At 45.5% G+C, this 18664-nt stretch overlaps 3 protein-coding genes across 3 annotated transcripts; 2 read left to right on the top strand and 1 right to left on the bottom strand.

The window, feature by feature from the left end:
• The first annotated feature begins 84 nt into the window (after positions 1-84).
• Positions 85-9355, top strand: vtn (vitronectin). Its single transcript, XM_003227264.3, has 9 exons — positions 85-225; positions 3147-3240; positions 4440-4559; positions 4643-4939; positions 6203-6342; positions 6429-6585; positions 6852-7004; positions 8236-8538; positions 9181-9355. The coding sequence occupies exons 2-9, from the start codon at positions 3180-3182 to the stop codon at positions 9297-9299; spliced, it is 1350 nt and encodes a 449-aa protein (XP_003227312.2). The 5' UTR covers positions 85-225; positions 3147-3179; the 3' UTR covers positions 9300-9355.
• A 413-nt stretch (positions 9356-9768) lies between these two features.
• On the top strand, positions 9769-14004 carry sebox (SEBOX homeobox). Its single transcript, XM_008120447.3, has 3 exons — positions 9769-10090; positions 11631-11797; positions 11891-14004. Exons 1-3 carry the CDS (start codon positions 9859-9861, stop codon positions 12173-12175), a joined length of 684 nt encoding a protein of 227 aa, XP_008118654.2. The 5' UTR covers positions 9769-9858; the 3' UTR covers positions 12176-14004.
• A 1010-nt stretch (positions 14005-15014) lies between these two features.
• Positions 15015-18663, bottom strand: tmem199 (transmembrane protein 199). The gene is made up of 6 exons (XM_003227265.4): positions 18373-18663; positions 17869-17942; positions 17000-17089; positions 16834-16876; positions 15492-15604; positions 15015-15315 (listed from the first exon to the last, which is right to left on the bottom strand). Exons 1-6 carry the CDS (start codon positions 18644-18646, stop codon positions 15220-15222), a joined length of 690 nt encoding a protein of 229 aa, XP_003227313.2. The 5' UTR covers positions 18647-18663; the 3' UTR covers positions 15015-15219.
• Position 18664: the final 1 nt, after the last annotated feature.

Genomic DNA, 18664 nt, shown 5'->3' with positions numbered 1-18664 from the left:
GGGGGGACCGGGGGGGGGGGGGGTCCTACACTTACATGCTGTGCCTTTAAACTATGCTGTGATTCGAACCCACCTTCCATCCAATGCTATAGAGTCGCCCTGGTGGACCCAGAGATCTCTAGAGCGGATCCCTTAATCCGATGATAAAGGAGCAACACCGAGAGATAACAACATCTCGGAAGGACAGACAGACGGACGGCAACGCCTCAGACCCCCTTCGGAAAGGTCAGTCTGGATCCTCTTTAGGCGCCCCACAAGCCTCGCCCACCTCCCTTTGCGGGCTTGATCTCCTCCAAGCAGCGGTGGTGGATGATGGGACTCAGAGTGGTTAGATCTTAAGGATTGATGGGACTCATGGTTTTCTCCTGCCACAATTATTATTATTATTATTACTATTATTTTATTATGACACAGCAAACAAGATAGATATGCTGGATTTCGTATCACAAAACCACAAGTTGAACACTTCCCAAGTGTCTAGGACTGTGTGATGTATTTTCGGATGATGCACGCAGATCCCAGCAGGGTGGCCTTTTGCAGCTGGCAGATCGTAATTTTGTCAATGTCTATTGTCTCCAAATGCTGGCTGAGATCTTTTGGCACGGCACCCAATGTGCCCATCACCACTGGGACCACCTGCACTGGTTTCTGCCAGAGTCTTTGAAGTTTTTCCTGTTGTTTTTCGTCAATGCGACTATTATTATTATTATTATTATTATTATTATTATTATTATTATTATTATTATTATTATTATTTGAAACACAACCAGATGAGTCCACAGCAGACACTCTGCTGGCTGTTGTATTATTATTGTTGTTATTATTATAATTATTATAATTATTATTATTATTTGAAACACAACCAGATGAGTCCACAGCAGACACTCTGCTGGCTGTTGTATTATTATTGTTGTTGTTATTATAATTATTATAATTATTATTATTATTTGAAACACAACAAGATGAGTCCACAGTAGACCCCCTGCTGGCTGTTGTATTGTTGTTGTTGTTGTTGTTATTATTATTATTTGAAACACAACAAGATGAGTCCACAGTAGACACTCTGCTGGCTGTTGTATTATTGTTGTTGTTGTTGTTATTTGAAACACAACAAGATGAGTCCACAGTAGACACTCTGCTGGCTGTTGTATTATTATTGTTGTTATCATTATAATTATAATAATAATTATTACTATTATTTGAAACTCAACAAGATGAGTCCACAGTAGACACTCTGCTGGCTGTTGTATTATTTTTATTTTTATTTTTAATAATAATAATAATAATAATTGTTCTTATAAACACAACAAGATGAGTTCACAGTAGACACTCTGCTAGCTGTTGTATTGTTGTTGTTATTATTTTTAATTATTATTATTATTATTATTAACACAACAAGATGAGTGCACAGTAGACACTCTGCTTATTATTATTATTATTATTATTATTATTTATGGCCTCAATAAAACAAGATGAAATAAAAAAACCAAAAAAACAAAACACAAACAGCCGCGTTTCGAATCCAAGTCGACAGATGAAGTGGAGATTTTCCTAGGCTGAGCCTTTAATTGGATTATTCCTTGGCTAATTGGGGAATAAGGACTACAAATCCCCTTCTTCGCGTTCCCTTTTGCCGGACACTCGCCTGGAAAAATCGCAATGGCAATGCTTTGATCCAGAAAAAGGGGACTCTAATGCCCATCGCCGTATTTTTAATGCCGAATGAATGCACAGTGGATGGTGGGGTGTGTAGTCCAAGGACACAGTGGATGGTGGGATTTGTAGTCCAAAGACACAGTGAGTGGTGTGGTTTGTATTCCATGGGTACTGGGAGTTGTAGTCCAAACGTATTGTGGAATGTGGGGCTTGTATGCCAAAGATGGTATGGGTTGTGAGAGAGGCCACCCAAAAGCACAGTGGATGGTGGGATTTGTAGTCTAAAGACATGGTGGGATTTGAAGAACAAAGATATGGCGGATAGTGGGATTTGTAGTCCAAAGATATGGTGGATGGTGGGATTTGTAATCCAAATACACAATGGATGGTGGGATTTGTGATCCAAAGGCACAGTGGATTGTGAGATGTGTAGTCCAAAGACATGGTGGGATCTGAAGAACAAATGGTGGGGTTTGTAGTCCGAAGACACAGTGGATAGTGGGATTTGTAGTCCAGAGACATTGTAGTTTACGGGAGATCTCTTGGATGGATCGTGAATGGATTTTCAAGCCAGGTTTGTGATGCAGCGGCAGAACAGGCGCAGGCGATCCCAGGTCCCGAAAGAAAGGTCAAAGTAGACGGAAGGAGGGGAAAGCAAGGCCTTTGAAAGGAAAATCGGGATCCCTCTTGAATCTTGTGGAAATCTGCCCTTCTGACCCTTCCCAAAAAGGGAGGCCGCATTAATGAATAACTGGATCCCATTGATCCGGGGGCAAATTCCATCCACAATTGCCGCTTCGCCCCCATCCCCAAGGTGAAGCGGGGTTTCTGGGAAGGCAGAAACCTGTTTGCTTTCGTTCCTCCCCAAAGAAACGGGGCCCAAAACAAACTCATCCCGGGACTTCCGAATCCAGACCAACAGAGTTTTGGAGCACAAGACTCCTGAGCTCACAAACAAAGTGTGAATCATTGATGTTGCAATCCCAGGCGACAGCAGGATTAAAGAGAAGCAACTGGAAAAGCTGACACGATATGAGGATTTAAAGATCGAACTGCAAAGACTCTGGCACAAGCCAGGCAAGGGGGTCCCAGTGGTGATCTGCACTTAAACATGATTGGCGCTGACCAAAAGACCACCTGTCAGCTGCAAAAGGCCACCCGACTCGGATCTGCACACATTATCCAGCAATACATCACAAAAGTAGTAGTCTTAGACACTTTGGGATCCAATACAACAGCCAGCATAGGGATTTTGTTTGCTGTGTACTCATCTTATTGTGTATCTAATAATAATATGATTATTCTCTGATCCTCCCCAAAACAGATAGATCGACCGTCCACTCTCTTTAAGACGAGGAGTCCTGGCAGCGGAGGGACTCCCTTGTTGACCCCAACTGCAGTTTTAGGACAGGATCAAAGTCCAGTTTGCCAAACCGATAAGGGCCGGAGGGGCGGATCCCATCCCATTGACCTCTCTGTCTTCTCTTCAGGCAAGGCCAGACGGAGCTGGACAGTCGCCCGCCATGAGGGTCCTGGGCCTGGCGCTGACCCTCGGCTGCGTCCTGGGAGCCTTTGGAGCAGAAGGTGAGTCCTATTATTGGGGATTTCTATTAGGGATGTTATCATTGTTGTGCACAATTATGTCATGATCTCCAATCTTTGACATCTCCGGTCGGCTGACAAAGAACAGATGCCAGCCATAAAACGGGCCAGCCATAAAACCTCAATTACCCTCTGGTATGTGAGAGCCCCTATATAAATGGGCTAAAGAGAAGGTTCTGGGATTCTGTACAAACTGTTGGGTTCTCTTCTCCCAGTTGTGCTATGGGTCAGTCTTCCACCAGAAAAGCACCAAGACACACGCTGCTAGATTCCAACAGGTTTTATTGTACAGAATACCAGAACCTTCTCTTTAGCCCATTTATATAGGGGCTCTCACATTGAGGTTTTATGGCTGGCCTGTTTTATAGCTGGCATCTGTTCTTTGTCAGCCCACCGGAGATGTCAAAGATTGGAGATCATGACAAATTACTATAACTGGGGCAACTTCAGGGGCTCTTTTCTCCCTCGTTTTTAAAGCTATCGGGGTGAAACTTCCCACCGTGGTAGAACACATTGACCATTCTCAGCCCACCAAATTTCAGAGCGTTTCACTAATCCATGGATTTTTCGGGAATTTTTTATTTAAAAAAACGACAACAGAGATCCACTTGAATGTTATCTACAATGCAAAAATAACCAGCAGGGCCCCAATCCCCAGAGGTTTCAGAAAGATTCACTCATTGACTGATTTTTCACACATTGACTAATTAGTAGCAATTAATTTCTCAAAAAAATATTATTTTTTGCAAAAATTAATTTTTGCACAAAAATGATTCGGAAAAGTCAGCTGTACAAAATGCATAGGGTTGTGTGTGAACTACAACTCACATCATACCAGGTTGACCCCAAGAAACCCCATCAGGACTCAAAAGTTTGTTCAGTCGGGCAAGTTGGCTCTGGATGCATCACGGGTGGGGTTCGGTGTGCCGAGTTTGGCCCAATTCCGTCTTTGGAATCCTAACGGAAAGGGTCGGAGGCTGTCTCGATTCTTAAATACAACTTTCCTGAATGTTTCCTGAATGCACAAATCGATCAAATGTAAAAGTCATTCTCTATCTCCCTTTCTCTGTTCACCTTTGGAACCCCCTGCCTCGTGATTTTGTACGATTCGTGCTGGAGGACCCTAAAAGGCACCTGTTGTAATAAAGGCTTGTTTTGTGTGTGTGTGTGTGATCCGGCAGAGTCTTGCGAGGGCCGCTGCGACAAGGGCTTTGATGCGGCGCGCAAGTGCCAATGCGATGACCTCTGCGCCTACTACCAGAGCTGCTGCGAGGACTACTTCACCACCTGCCGGTCCAAAGGTACGCCTGTGGGGGGTTTATAGTCCTACGGGGGCCAATCTGGGATGCGTAGTTCTCCTAAGGGCCTCTTGCTCTCTCTGCAGAGACCCGGGGGGACGTCTTCCTGCAGCCGGAGGATGATTATTTGGACTACGAGGATCCTCCCAACGTCACCGCGTCCGTGATCCCGACCACCTCTGCGGCTTACGGCACTCCTGGGGACGTCTTTGAATACCACTGGACGGAGACCCCTGAATTGGGGGCCTCTGCGGGGACCCCAAAACCCCCCACGGAGACCCCCACGATTGTGGTGACGGAGGAGGAAGAGGAATATCTTTGCAGCGGGAAGCCCTTCGACGCCTTCACCAGCCTCAAGAACGGGTCCATCTTCGCCTTCCGGGGTACGATGTGAACATGCATCCGCCTCCACTGGGGTGTGATACAAACATGCATCCACCTCCACTGAGGTGTGATGCGAACATGCATCCGCCTCCACTGAGATATGATATGAATATTAATCTGCCTCCACTGAGGTGTGATACAAACATGCATCCACCTCCACTGAGGTGTGATGCGAACATGCATCCGCCTCCACTGAGATATGATATGAATATTAATCTGCCTCCACTGAGGTGTGATACGAACATGCATCCACTTCCACTGAGGTGTGATATGAATATTCATCTGCCTCCACTGAGATATGATATGAATATTAATCTGCCTCCACTGAGGTGTGATACGAATATTAATCTGCCTCCACTGAGGTGTGATATTATACATCCGCCTCCACTGAGATATGATATGAATATTAATCTGCCTCCACTGAGGTGTGATACGAATATACATTCGCCTCCACTGAGGTGTGATATGAATATTCATCTGCCTCCACTGAGGTGTGATACGAACATGCATCCACTTCCACTGAGGTGTGATACGAATATACATCTGCCTCCACTGAGGTGTGATATGAATATACATCCGCCTCCACTGAGATATGATATGAATATTAATCTGCCTCCACTGAGGTGTGATACGAACATGCATCCACTTCCACTGAGGTGTGATACGAATATACATCTGCCTCCACTGAGGTGTGATATGAATATACATCCGCCTCCACTGAGATATGATATGAATATTAATCTGCCTCCACTGAGGTGTGATACGAACATGCATCCACTTCCACTGAGGTGTGATACGAATATACATCTGCCTCCACTGAGGTGTGATATGAATATACATCCGCCTCCACTGAGATATGATATGAATATTCATCTGCCTCCACTGAGGTGTGATACGAACATGCATCCACTTCCACTGAGGTGTGATACGAATATACATCTGCCTCCACTGAGGTGTGATATGAATATACATCCGCCTCCACTGAGATATGATATGAATATTAATCTGCCTCCACTGAGGTGTGATACGAATATACATCTGCCTCCACTGAGGTGTGATATTAATATTAATCTTAATATTAATATCCTTGGGGCTCTCCTTTCTTATTGTTCGAAGTCAACCCTTTCAACACTTGATAGCCATAAGCGTTCCTGTAATGGCACACAGGTAACTCGGCCGTTAGACTGAGGAACCATGGATTTGCACTGCCAATGGCAACGAATTATATTATATTTCGTTGTGACACCCTTTTCCCATTGCAGGGAAATACGTCTACGAACTGGATGAGAAGAGCGCCGTGCCGGGGTACCCCAAGCGCATCCGGGACGTCTGGGGCATCGAGGGGCCCCTGGACGCGGCCTTCACCCGCATCAACTGCGAGGGCAAGACCTACCTTTTCCAGGTGAGAAGCGGGAATATTTCGGGGACGATGGGAGCTGCAACCCCCAAACAAGCATGCACAGAGTTGCTTTGCTTCCTCTTCTCCAGGGAAACCAATACTGGCGCTTTGCCGACGGCGTCCTGGAGCCCGAGTTCCCGCGGAATATTTCCGACGGGTTTAAAGGCATCCCGGACGATTTGGATGCCGCCTTTGCTCTTCCGGCCCAGAATTACTTCTCCAGCGAAAGGGTCTATTTCTTCAAAGGTAATTCGTGCCCTCGAGGCCATCTAACCTGACCCAGGAAAACATGGCTTAAACTAACCAAGTATCAATGAAGGCGAGTCAGAAGGGACCCAAAAGATCATCCAGACTGACCCCTGTCCATGGCTAAAACGTCACTATATGGTGGGCTTCTAAACTTGGCTTGAATGGCTATGCTAAAGAAGAGTCCCATGCGCATAAGCCATATTGATGCTCATAGCTCAGAAGGGACCCTGAAAGGCCATCTAGTCTGACCCCTTCTCTCTTAGGGCGCCAATACTGGTCCTACGACTTTGCCCACCAACCCAGCCGCCAGGAGTGCGAGGAGACGGCCCCGTCGGTGGTCTTTGGCCATTACGCCCAGATGCAGGACCACGACTTCGAGGACATCTTCCAGATCCTCTTCGGCGGAGTCCGGCGCAGTGAGTCTTTCATTGGGCTGCCCAATGGAAATGACCAAAATAATAATAATAATAATAATAATAATAATAATAATAATAATAATAATAATAAAAATAGGATTTCGTATCACAAAATCACAAGTCGAACACTTCCCAAGTGTCTAGGACTGTGTGATGTAATCCACGAAATCCAGCATGTCTATCTTGTTTGCTGTGTCATAATAAAATAATATTAAATAAATGAATACATTAATAATAATAATAATTAAGAATGCCAATAATAAAAATAAAAATTGTTATTATTATTATTATTGGCATTCTTTATCCAGTAATATATAAAATATGATAAGCCTCAATCTTATTATGTTTATTACTATGTTTATCTATGCCCTGTTTTTGTTTTCTCTCCGCAAGGGAGACGCAAAGCAGCTGGCATTAAAAGCATTTCTAATAGAGCAACATATAAACACAATTAAATATCAATGATATTTTAAAAAATTCATCTGTAATTAAAAGATGACGATGATGATGACAATGAAAAATTGCATTTTCCAAAATTGCATCTCCCATCGTCCCCTGGTTTTTCCTATTCTTTTCCAAGCAATGCTACATCCCTTTGGATGGCACCTCCCATCGTCCCTGATTTTTCTTCACTTTGGATTGCATCTTCCATCATCTCTGGTAGACTGCAAATCCCATCATCCCTGATTTTTTCATCCCTTTGGATCACACCTCCCATCATCCCTGATGTTTTCATCCCTTTGGACTGCAAATCCCATCATCCTCATATTTTGCTTCCCTTTGGATTGCATTTCCCACCGTCCCCTGACTTTTCTTCCCTTTGGAGTGCACCTCCCATCACCCTGATTTTTCTTTCTAGGCAATGCTATATCCCTTTGGATGGCACCCCCCACCATCCCTGGTTTTTCTTTTATTCGGATCGCATCTCCCATCATTCCTGATTTTTCTTCCCTTTGGACAATAAATCCCATCATCCCCTGATTTTTCGTCCCTTTGGGCCGTAAATCCCATCATCCCCTGATTTTTCTTCCCTTCTGACCACAAATCCCATCATCTCCTGATTTTTCATTCCTTGGAATCACACCTCCCATCATTCCTGATTTCCTTTCCATTTGGATTGCAACTCCCATCATCCCTGATTTTTTTCTTCCCTTTGGATCACCCATCCCATCACCCCTGGTTTTTCTTCCCTTTGGATGGCAGCTCCCATCACCCTCTCCTCCGCCCGCAGGTGGTGCCAGCCGCCCGAGGCCCATCTTCCGCGACTGGCGTGGCCTCCCGGGGCGCCTGGACGCGGCCATGCTGGGCCGGCTGTACGTGGCCCCGAAGGCGAATCCCGCCCGCCGGCGCCTGCACCGCAAGCCCTCCCGCCGGCACCGCAAGAAGTACCGCCGGCGCCAGGGCTGGGGACGATGGGACCCGCTGTGGGACTGGCTGCCGCAGGAGAGCTCCGAGTCGGGCGAGGCGGCGGACTGGTTCCTGGGCAGCGACTCTCCCTGCCAGCCGCTCCAGAGCGTCTACTTCTTCGTGGAGGGTGAGCGCTCTCCCCTATGGGGACGATGGGCCTTGCAGTGCCTACACAAACATCTGACTCAGAAATTTCTCATCATGGAGTCAGAAGGGACCCCAAAGATCATCCAGACTGACCCCTGTCCAGGGCTAAAATCATCACTATATGGTGGGTCTCTAAGCTTGGCTTGAATAGCAATTCTAAAGAAGAGTCCCATGCGCATCAGCCATATTGATGCTCAGAAGGGATCCTGAAAGGCCATCTAGACTGACCCGCATTCATTGCAGGGACCCATTCCTCAAAGCAGTCTTGTGAGTTTGACTTCTAACCCTGGCTTGAATAGCCATGCTAAAGAAGAGTCCCATGCGCATAAGCCATATTGATGTTCATAGGCTCAGAAGGGACCCAGAAAGGCCATCTAGACTGACCCGCATTCATTTCAGGGACCCATTCCTCAGAGCAGTCTTGTGAGTTTGACTTCTGACTGTGGTTTGAATAGCGATGCTAAAGAAGAGTCCCATGCGCATCAGCCACATAAATGCTCATAGGCTCAGAAGGGACCCAGAAAGGCCATCTAGACTGACCCGCATTCATTGCAGGGACCCATTCACGTGAGTTAGACTTCAGACTCTATATTTATACTTATATTTATATTTCTTTCTTTAGATAAGTATTACCGGCTCAACCTCCGGACCCGAAGGGTGGATTGGGTCTATCCCAAATATCCCCGCCCCATTGCCAAGTATTGGCTGGGATGCCCTTCCGAAGAAGACGATCTGGCTTGAAGTTCGGACAGAAAACCGAGAGCGGTCCAATAAAGAGTGTTTTTCCCCCCCTCCTCCTCAATGTGTCTTTCGCTTATTTGTGGATTCAAAAGGATGCCAGTTTTGGGGGACGGAATGAGTCTAATACATTATTTCAATAAAATAATAATAATCAAATAATCTTATAATCCCAATTTTTTGAATTTTAATGGTTGCATGGATCGTTTGCGTCATTCATAATAGGTAGGGAAAGGTTTTAACTGATTATGTATTGCAGTCGGGTGTATTTGTATGAATTTTTTTTAATATGTTGTACACAGCTTTGAATCCCACCCATGGGAGAAAAGCAAGATAGAAATGAATAAATAATAATAATAATAATAATATATATATATAATGATAATATATAATATAATCATAATCATAATAATTTTTTATGATGATGATGATGATGATGATGATGATGATTATTATTATTATTATTATTATATAGCAGCCAGGCTTTGAAGCTGCAAGGCCATTCAATGCTAATCAAGCTGGACACTTGTGATTCCAGGCAAAGTAGTCTCACCAAGGCGGAATGATTTCAATGGGGATCCCAATGTGCTGGCTAAAATGGGATTTGCATCCAATGAGCTGGGCATCATCCAGCTTTCCCAGGCCAGGCAGGAGTGGGCGGGGCCTCTGGTGGGCGGAGCCTCGGAGGTGGGCGGGGCCTCACCCCTGGGCTTTAAAACGAATTAAAACGCCCCTTCCACTCCAGTCGCTTTTGCTCCAGAAGGAAAGCGGGATGGAAGCCCAGGCCCAAGAAGGTAAGACTACAGAGCCCAGCACATGGAGAAGGACAGGGTGGGGATGCTGGGCTTGGTTGTCCCCAAAAATCACATTCATTTCCCCATAGAAAGAATGTCAGGTTAAGGATACTGGGCTTTGTTATCCTTTAAATAACATACTCCAAATAGAGGGAGTGTCAGGTTGGGGATACTGGGCTTTGCCATCCCCCTTTGCATCTTGAGAGGGGATGCTGGGCTTTGTTATTCTCCAAATATCATTCACTCCCCCTCTCTAATAGAGAGATTGTCAGGTTGTGGGTGCTGGGCCTTGTTATCCCCAAAAGGCATCTTGAGGAGAGGGAATGCTGGGCTTTGTTATCCCCAAAATAACGTATTCCCCATAGAAAGAATGTCAGGTTAAGGATGCTGGGCTTTGTTGTCCCCAAAAGGTATCTCAAGGAGAGGGGCTACTGGGCTTTGTTATCCCCAAAGTAACATCTCCTGCATAGAAGGAATGTCAGGTTGGGGATACTGGGCTTTGTTATCCCCCAAAGGCATCTCGAGGAGAGGGGATGCTGGGCTTTGTTATTCCCAAAGTAATATTTATCTCCTGCATAGAGGGAATGTCAGGTAGGGATGCTGGGCATTGTTATCCCTAAAGTAATATTTATCTCCTGCATAGAGGGAATATCAGGCTGGGGATGCTGGGCTTTGTTGTCCCCAAAAAGGCATCTCGAGGAGAGGGGATGCTGGGCTTTGTTATCCCCAAAGTAATATTTATCTCCTGCATAGAGGGAATGTCAGGTAGGGATGCTGGGCATTGTTATCCCTAAAGTAATATTTATCTCCTGCATAGAGGGAATATCAGGCTGGGGATGCTGGGCTTTGTTGTCCCCAAAAAGGCATCTCGAGGAGAGGGGATGCTGGGCTTTGTTATCCCCAAAGTAATATTTATCTCCTGCATAGAGGGAATGTCAGGTAGGGATGCTGGGCATTGTTATCCCTAAAGTAATATTTATCTCCTGCATAGAGGGAATGTCAGGTAGGGATGCTGGGCATTGTTATCCCTAAAGTAATATTTATCTCCTGCATAGAGGGAATGTCAGGTAGGGATGCTGGGCATTGTTATCCCTAAAGTAATATTTATCTCCTGCATAGAGGGAATATCAGTCTGGGGATGCTGGGCTTTGTTGTCCCCAAAAAGGCATCTCGAGGAGAGGGGATGCTGGGCTTTGTTATCCCCAAAGTAATATTTATCTCCTGCATAGAGGGAATGTCAGGTAGGGATGCTGGGCATTGTTATCCCTAAAGTAATATTTATCTCCTGCATAGAGGGAATGTCAGGTAGGGATGCTGGGCATTGTTATCCCTAAAGTAATATTTATCTCCTGCATAGAGGGAATATCAGTCTGGGGATGCTGGGCTTTGTTGTCCCCAAAAAGGCATCTCAAGGAGAGGGGATGCTGGGCTTTGTTATCCCTCTCAATAGCCTTTCCCCCCCCTCCAATGGGGAGTGCCAGGTTGGGGACGCTGGGCTCTGCGGCCCTGACGCTTTCTTCCTGCCTCTGCCCCCTTGTAGAGGAGTGGCGCCCCCTGGGTCCGGCCCCCCGCAAGCGCAAGCGCACCACCTTCAGCCGGGGCCAGCTGTGGGAGCTGGAGCGGGTCTTTGCCCTCCTGCCCTACCCGGACATCGGTACCCGAGAGCGCCTGGCCCAGCTCACCCAGCTGCCCGAGGCCAAGATCCAGGTGAGGAGGGGGCGGGAAGGACCCCCATGACGCCCCCCCCCCCCAAAGTGGGCCTGGACTCCCCTTGACCCACGCTCTGCTTCCTCCCCACAGGTCTGGTTCCAGAACCGTCGTGCCCGGAGAATCAAGACAGCGGGCACCCCCAAAGCCCCCAAAGCGAAGCCGGGGCCTCCTCCGCATTGGCCCCTCTTGGAGGACGACGAAGAGGACGAGGAGGAGGAGGAAGGAGCGAGGAGGCCGGACACGTCGGCTTGGTCCGCCTGGGCCGGGACATGGGACGCGAGCCCCCCTCCAGCGCCCCCCGGCCCCACCTCCATGGGCTCCATCTCGGAGCTCATCTACAGCGCCGCCCTGGTGGCCAACTTCGGGGAGGTCTAGGCGCTTGGGGGCCACTCACACTGGACTCGGGGACGATACGATTGACGTCCCCGTTTGGCAAGGGTGCTGCGGATGGGACTTGTAGTCCGTCACCCCCGTGTAACCTCTGCAGGCCAAAGCCCTGTGAAGACTTGGAGCTCTGCTGGCTGGAGCGCTCTGGGAGATTATCATTGATATTATCATAGTTCCACCCAAAGCTCTGCTGCCTGGGTGACATCATCATCATCATCATGTTGTTGTTGTTGTTGTTGTTGTTGTTAGATTTGCAGTCCCACCCAAAGTTCCGCAAGCTAGGGTACTCTGGGACTTGTAGGTCTGTTGGCTGGGATGTTATTATTATTAGTAGTATTATCATCATCATCATTATCATAATTATTATCATTATATCATCATTTTGTTGTTGCTATTGTTGTTAGACTTGTAGTCCCATCCAGAGTTCTGCAAGCTGGGGTGCTATGGAACTTGAAGGCTGCTGAATGGGACAGTATTATTATTATTATTATCATCATCATCATCATGTTGTTGTTGTTGTTGTTGTTATTATTATTGTCAGACTTGTAGTCCCTTCCAAAGCTCTGCAAGCTGGGGTGCTATGGGACTTGAAGGCTTCTGAATGGGACATTATTATTATTATCATCTTATTATTATTGTTGTTGTTGTTATTGTCAGACTTGTAGTTCCACCGAAAGCTCTGCAAGCTGGGGTGCTTTGGGACGTACAGCTCTGCTGAATGGGACATCATCATCATTTTTATTATATCATCATATTGTTGTTGCTGTTGTTATTATTATTATTATTATTATTGCTGTTATTATTGTTAGACTTGTAGCCTTGCCCAAAGCTCTGGAGGGTGGGATTCTCTGGGACTTGGAGGTCTATTGGCTGGATCATTATTATTATTATTATTATTATTATTATTATTATTATTATTATTATTATTATTATTATTATTACCATCATCATCATCATGTCATCTTACTGTTGTTGTTATTGTTAGACTTGTAGTCCCACCGAAAGCTCTGCAAGCCGGCTGGGACATCATCATCATCATCATATCATCTTACTGTTGTTGTTGTTGTTAGACTTGTAGTCTCACCCAAAGCTCTGCAAGCCGGCTGGGACATTATTATTATTATTATCATCATCATCATCATCATCATATCATCTTACTGTTGTTGTTGTTAGACTTGTAGTCCCACCCAAAGCTCTGCAAGCCAGCTGGGACATTATTATTATTGACCGATTGGACTTGTAGTCCCACCCAAAGTTGGCGGAAGGGACTTGTATTTCTGCCAGCAGGAGTTGCGCTGGGACTTGTAGTCCTTTCCCAAAGCCTTGCTAGTCGGAGAGCTCTGGGACATAATAATAATAACAATAACAATAATAGTCCCAGCCAAAGTTTGGCTGGAGGGCTCTGGGACATTGTCATCATTGTTGTTATTATGACTTCTGTTTCCAAGCTCTGTTGCTTGGGGAGCATGGGACTTGTAGTCCTCCCAGAGGAGAAATTGCCAAAGTCTGTGAGCCACAGCATTGCTGGACTGCCTTGGGGTACTACAACTCTCAACAGTGCCGGGGAATCATGGGTTTTGTGGTTCCAAACTTTGGATTTGGACGCTTTTGCTGCCATGGGATCTCGCTCTCTATCTCCCCGTATCTTGCTTGAGATTATCGGGGGAAAGGACGGGATGATATTTGTCCGAGCCTAGGGATTAAATGACAAGTGCTTTAAATGCACCTGGACAAATTAATCCTCCTCTCTCTCTCTCTCCCAAATCTCTTGTAACGCCAATAAAAAGCCCAGGTCTTGCGAGACCCCGCGGAGCTTAGCCCGATCGTTTTCATTTGGGATTTGTGTAGGATCAAGGCAAACTTTCCAATATCCGCAAATGCGCCCCAAAGTCCCTAGTAATGCCGCCCTTAATCTCCGGGGATGATTGAGCACCTAATGCCAACCTCGACGCAGCACCGGGATCTCCCTCCGTCCCGGATTTGCACATAATATTCATATTAATTTCGCCGGACTTTGGAAGGCATTGGGGGGGGTTTGGGCTTAGCGGGCTTCAGGACATTAATCAACGCATCGCAGCTTGGTGTCCGATATCAAAACAGGCTCCGAAACGGGCCATGTTGACACTTTTCTAGACATTTTTAGGGCCACATTTCGGCATTTGATATCAAAATGGGCCGTTTTCAGAGCCCAAAACGATCGATTTGGAGGCCCAAAAGACTTCTCTTCTCAGCTGGGCATTTTCAGGGTCACATCTTGGCATTTGATATCAAAGTAGACTGTTTTTAGAGCCCAAAACAGGCCATTTTGACGCCCAAAAGACACATTTGTGGGCTGGTCGTTGTTAGGGTCACACCTTGGCATTTGATATCAAAACAGGCTGTTTCCAGACCCCAAAATGGTCCATTTTAAGGCCCAAAAGTCTCTCTTCTCACCTGGGCATTTTCAGGATCACATTTAGGCATTTGATATCAATGCAGACCCCAAAACGGGCCATTTCAAGGTAGAAAAGAAACACTTCTGGGCTGGGCATTTTCAGGGTCACATTTTGGCATTTGATATCAAAATGAGCCCAAAACAATCGATTTAGAGGCCCAAAAGACTTCTCTTCTTGGCTGGGCATTTTCATGGTCTCATCTTGACATTTGACAGCAAAGTAGACTATTTTTAGATCCCTAAATGGGCCATTTCGACACACATCCTGGCATTTGATATCATTGCAGGCTGATATCATCATCTTCTGGGCTGAGCATTTTTGGGTGGACCCCATACACGAATAGTGGGCATTTCAAACACACTTTCCCAGCGGAAGGAGACTGAGACAATGGGTTGACACCAAATACTACACATTTATTATTATTTGAAACCAAAGACGACACTCAATGCACCCCTTTCCTTTTCCGTCACCCACAAGGCTGTGTCCCCAATCCCTTCCTTACGTCCAGGGGAGAATATCTTGACCTTCCAGAGGCTTTGGCTTCCTTTTAGTTGGACCACAAAGTTCTTGTTAGCACAAAAAGGGTCCTTAGGAAGTCTACAACTCCCCCAGTTCGCCTTCGAGGGTCCGGACCATGAGATACAGCTCTGCCAGGCCCACAACGGAGGCGACAATCACTGCAGACAAGATCCGCTGCAAGGAAGGAAGGAGAAATGGTCATTTCCATACAACGACTCCGATGAAGCATTCATCCCCAAGAGTAAGAACTGGTTGTACAACATCCATCGTTAAAGCATTACGGACAGACTAGATGACCTTTAGGGTGCCCCGCTAACCCTATGGCTTTTATGATCCCGGACCGCACTCACCGCGGCCATTTCGGCAAAGACGTACTGGCTGCCCAGGAACGTGCAGGCAAAGGCGGCTCCCACTGTGATGATGAAGTTGAAGAGGTTGACCATCAGGGCTTTGGAGGACCGCACTGCAGGGAGGGAGGAAGGTAGGCCGTGAGGCTTGCTTAGCGGGATATTGTGCAGCACTGGTATTCACTAAGGGCACATCCACACTGAGGAACAAATGCAGTTCGGCATCGATTTCGCTGCTATGGAAGGAGTGGGCTTTTGCAAACCCTTTCCGCCTCCTCTGCCAAACTTTCCAAATTACAGATCTCATAGAATAATAGAGCCGGACGAGACCCAAAAGGGAATCTAGTCCAACCCCCTGCTATGCAGGAAAAGCACAATCATATATATATATATGTGTGTGTTTATATATACATATTTATTTATACAATATAATTTACAATAATATATAATTATAACACATTGTATATACATATAATATTCATAATATTATATTGTAATACGATATAATACAAATACAGTCGAGTCTCGCTTATCCAACGTAAACGGGCCGGCAGAATGTTGGATAAGCGAATATGTTGGATAATAAGGAGGGATTAAGGAAAAGCCTATTAAACATCAAATTAGGTTATGATTTTACAAATTAAGCACCAAAACATCATGTTATACAACAAACTTGACAGAAAAAGTAGTTCAATACAAAGTAATGCTACGTAGTAATTACTGTATTTACGAATTTAGCACCAAAATATGATATATTGAAAACATTGACTACAAAAATGCATTAGATAATCCAGAACCTTGGATAAGCGAGTGTTGGATAAGTGAGACTCTACTGTAATACAATATAATAATATTAATTATATATTATATTTTACATGTAATATTACTAATAATATTACAATATATTGATATAGTACAATATAGTAATTTATTACCAGTATTGTACTATGCTAATAATATAATATTGTATGTAAATTTAATTTGTAAGCCGCTCTGAATCTCCTTCGGGGTGAGAAGGGCGGCATATAAATGTAGCAAATAAATAATCAAAGCACCCCCGACAGATGGCCATCCAGCCATCACAACAACAAAAACAGAGTTGGAAGAGACCCCCAAGGGCATCTAGTCCAACCCCCTGCCATGCAGGAAAAGCGCAATCAAAGCAGAGATAAGATGAGTCTGGCATGACTTGTTTTTGAGGAATCCATGTTGACTCTCCAGAGCATCAAAGTGGTGCCAAACTGCATTCATTCTACAGTGAAGATGCCCCCCTAATGGTGCTGAAGAGAGAGGGAGCGAACCAGGGCTTTCTTTAAGTCCCGATCATCATCCTCTTTGCTCTCACCTTGCTTCCCGAACTCAGCCAGGGTTCCATAGCGGTTCAGTTCCTAGAAAGAGCCACAAACACATCTTAAAGGAATTCCATTCAATTCATATTTCTTGGGTGTCATCCTGGACTCCACAAGTCCCCAGTCCCCAGTGAGTAACTGGATTGTATATCTTCCTCTTACCTGGCAGTTGATGTTCCTTGTGATTTTCTTATACTCCTCGTTCGCCAACCGGGCCTTGATCTTCTCCAGCCGAGCCACCAATTCTGGATTCTGGGGGGAGAGGATGAAACCATGAAAGCTCACCCGTTCTACGCTGAACATCCCAACGTCAAAAGTGTATACCAATTTATTTATTTATTTACTGCATTTATATCCCGCTCTTCTCACCCCAAATCAAAAGTACATACAATATATTATTAGCATAGCACAATATAAGCATTGAATTACTATATTGTACTATATTATCATTATATGGTAATATTAATAGCAATATTACATTTAATATATAATATATAATTAATATTATTACATTGTATTATTATTAGTATAATATTGTATTACATTATAATATTACAGTAGAGTCTCACTAATCCAAACCTTGCTTATCCAAGCCTCTGGATAATCCAAGCCATTTTTGTAGTCAATGTTTCCGATATATTGTGATATTTTGGTGCTAAATTCATAAATACAGTAATTACAACATAACATTACTGTGTATTGAACTACTTTTTCTGTCAAATTTGTTGTATAACATGAAGGTTTGGTGCTTAATTTGTAAAATCATAACCTAATTTGATGTTTAATAGGCTTTTCCTTGATCAGTCCTTATAATCCAAGATATTCGCTTATCCAAGCTTCTGCTGGCCCGTTTAGCTTGGATTAGTGAGACTCTACTGTATTATCAATAATAATAGATCCTTTTATAAGCATCTACGGCACTACGCCTGATTATATTAATCCTACCCGCCTCAAGACCAAGCTTCGAGCCCCAGCTCAGTCCCTGGGCAAGCCATACTCTCTCAGCCTCAAAATGTAAGCAAAATACAAACCCTTGGAGGCAATTTCTCTTCAGGGAGGAAGATCTCGCTGCCTTCCAGCAGTTCGTGAAGATACATTTGGGATCCTACAAGGCAAAAAAGACGTATTTTTATTCATCTCTAGTCCTAGAGGTCATGTGGCCACTGGCATGACTGCATGGAGCCCTGTTACCTTCTCGCCAGAGCAGTACCTATTGATCTACTCACACTCTGGGGGTTGGTGCTCATCTCCATTTCTAAGCAGAAGAGCTGGCATTGTCCACAGACACCTCCAAGGTCAAGTGGCTACTGGCACGACTGTATGGAGTGCTGTTACCTTCCTGCCGGAGCCGTACCTATTGATCTACTCACATTGGCATGTTTTCAAACTGCTTGGTTGGCCTTGAGGAGCCCCTGGTGATGCTAGCGTGTTAAACCGCTGACATTTAATTTGTAAGCTGCTCTGAGTCCCCTTCGGGGTGAGAAGAGCGGGATATAAATGTAGTAAATAAATAAGAGTGAAGGGATGCTTCTTACCGGCCTCTCGCAGGAAGCAGTGGAGCCTCCGGGCCGCAGCGAAGGGGAGCCGGCCTTCTTTCCCGGCCAGAGCCTCCTCCAGCTCGGCCCGAAGCTCTTCCGGCAGCCGCGGGGCCTCCGATCCGGACACAAAGCCTCGCAGCGGCGCTCCGACTTTCAAGGAGGAAGCCATTTTGAAATCCTGGATGTCATGTGACTGAGAGGAAAAAAAGGGGCGGGGCGTCCTCTCCAGCCCGGCGCGCGAGGGGGCGTGGCTTCTCCCCGCGCGAGGCATTGTGGGAGCGTGAGGGTG

This window comes from Anolis carolinensis, unplaced genomic scaffold, assembly GCF_035594765.1.
Source record: "Anolis carolinensis isolate JA03-04 unplaced genomic scaffold, rAnoCar3.1.pri scaffold_7, whole genome shotgun sequence".
In the NCBI taxonomy this organism is placed as follows: Eukaryota; Metazoa; Chordata; class Lepidosauria; order Squamata; family Dactyloidae; genus Anolis; species Anolis carolinensis.
Note: the sequence above shows the minus strand (reverse complement) of the source record. Positions and strands in the feature narration are given on the sequence as shown.

Excerpts from the sequence above, each read along its gene's own strand:
- vtn (XM_003227264.3), top strand. The coding sequence starts at position 3,180 with ATGAGGGTCCTGGGCCTGGCGCTGACCCTCGGCTGCGTCCTGGGAGCC. Across the intron at positions 6,586-6,851 it reads AAGGGTCTATTTCTTCAAAG|GGCGCCAATACTGGTCCTAC; the intron begins GTAATTCGTGCC and ends CTTCTCTCTTAG. Across the intron at positions 8,539-9,180 it reads CGTCTACTTCTTCGTGGAGG|ATAAGTATTACCGGCTCAAC; the intron begins GTGAGCGCTCTC and ends TTCTTTCTTTAG.
- sebox (XM_008120447.3), top strand. The coding sequence starts at position 9,859 with ATGATTTCAATGGGGATCCCAATGTGCTGGCTAAAATGGGATTTGCAT. Across the intron at positions 10,091-11,630 it reads GGAAGCCCAGGCCCAAGAAG|AGGAGTGGCGCCCCCTGGGT; the intron begins GTAAGACTACAG and ends GCCCCCTTGTAG. Across the intron at positions 11,798-11,890 it reads TGCCCGAGGCCAAGATCCAG|GTCTGGTTCCAGAACCGTCG; the intron begins GTGAGGAGGGGG and ends TCCTCCCCACAG.
- tmem199 (XM_003227265.4), bottom strand. The coding sequence starts at position 18,646 with ATGCCTCGCGCGGGGAGAAGCCACGCCCCCTCGCGCGCCGGGCTGGAG. Across the intron at positions 16,877-16,999 it reads CAAGGAACATCAACTGCCAG|GAACTGAACCGCTATGGAAC; the intron begins GTAAGAGGAAGA and ends GGCTCTTTCTAG. Across the intron at positions 15,316-15,491 it reads TCTTTGCCGAAATGGCCGCG|CGGATCTTGTCTGCAGTGAT; the intron begins GTGAGTGCGGTC and ends CCTTCCTTGCAG.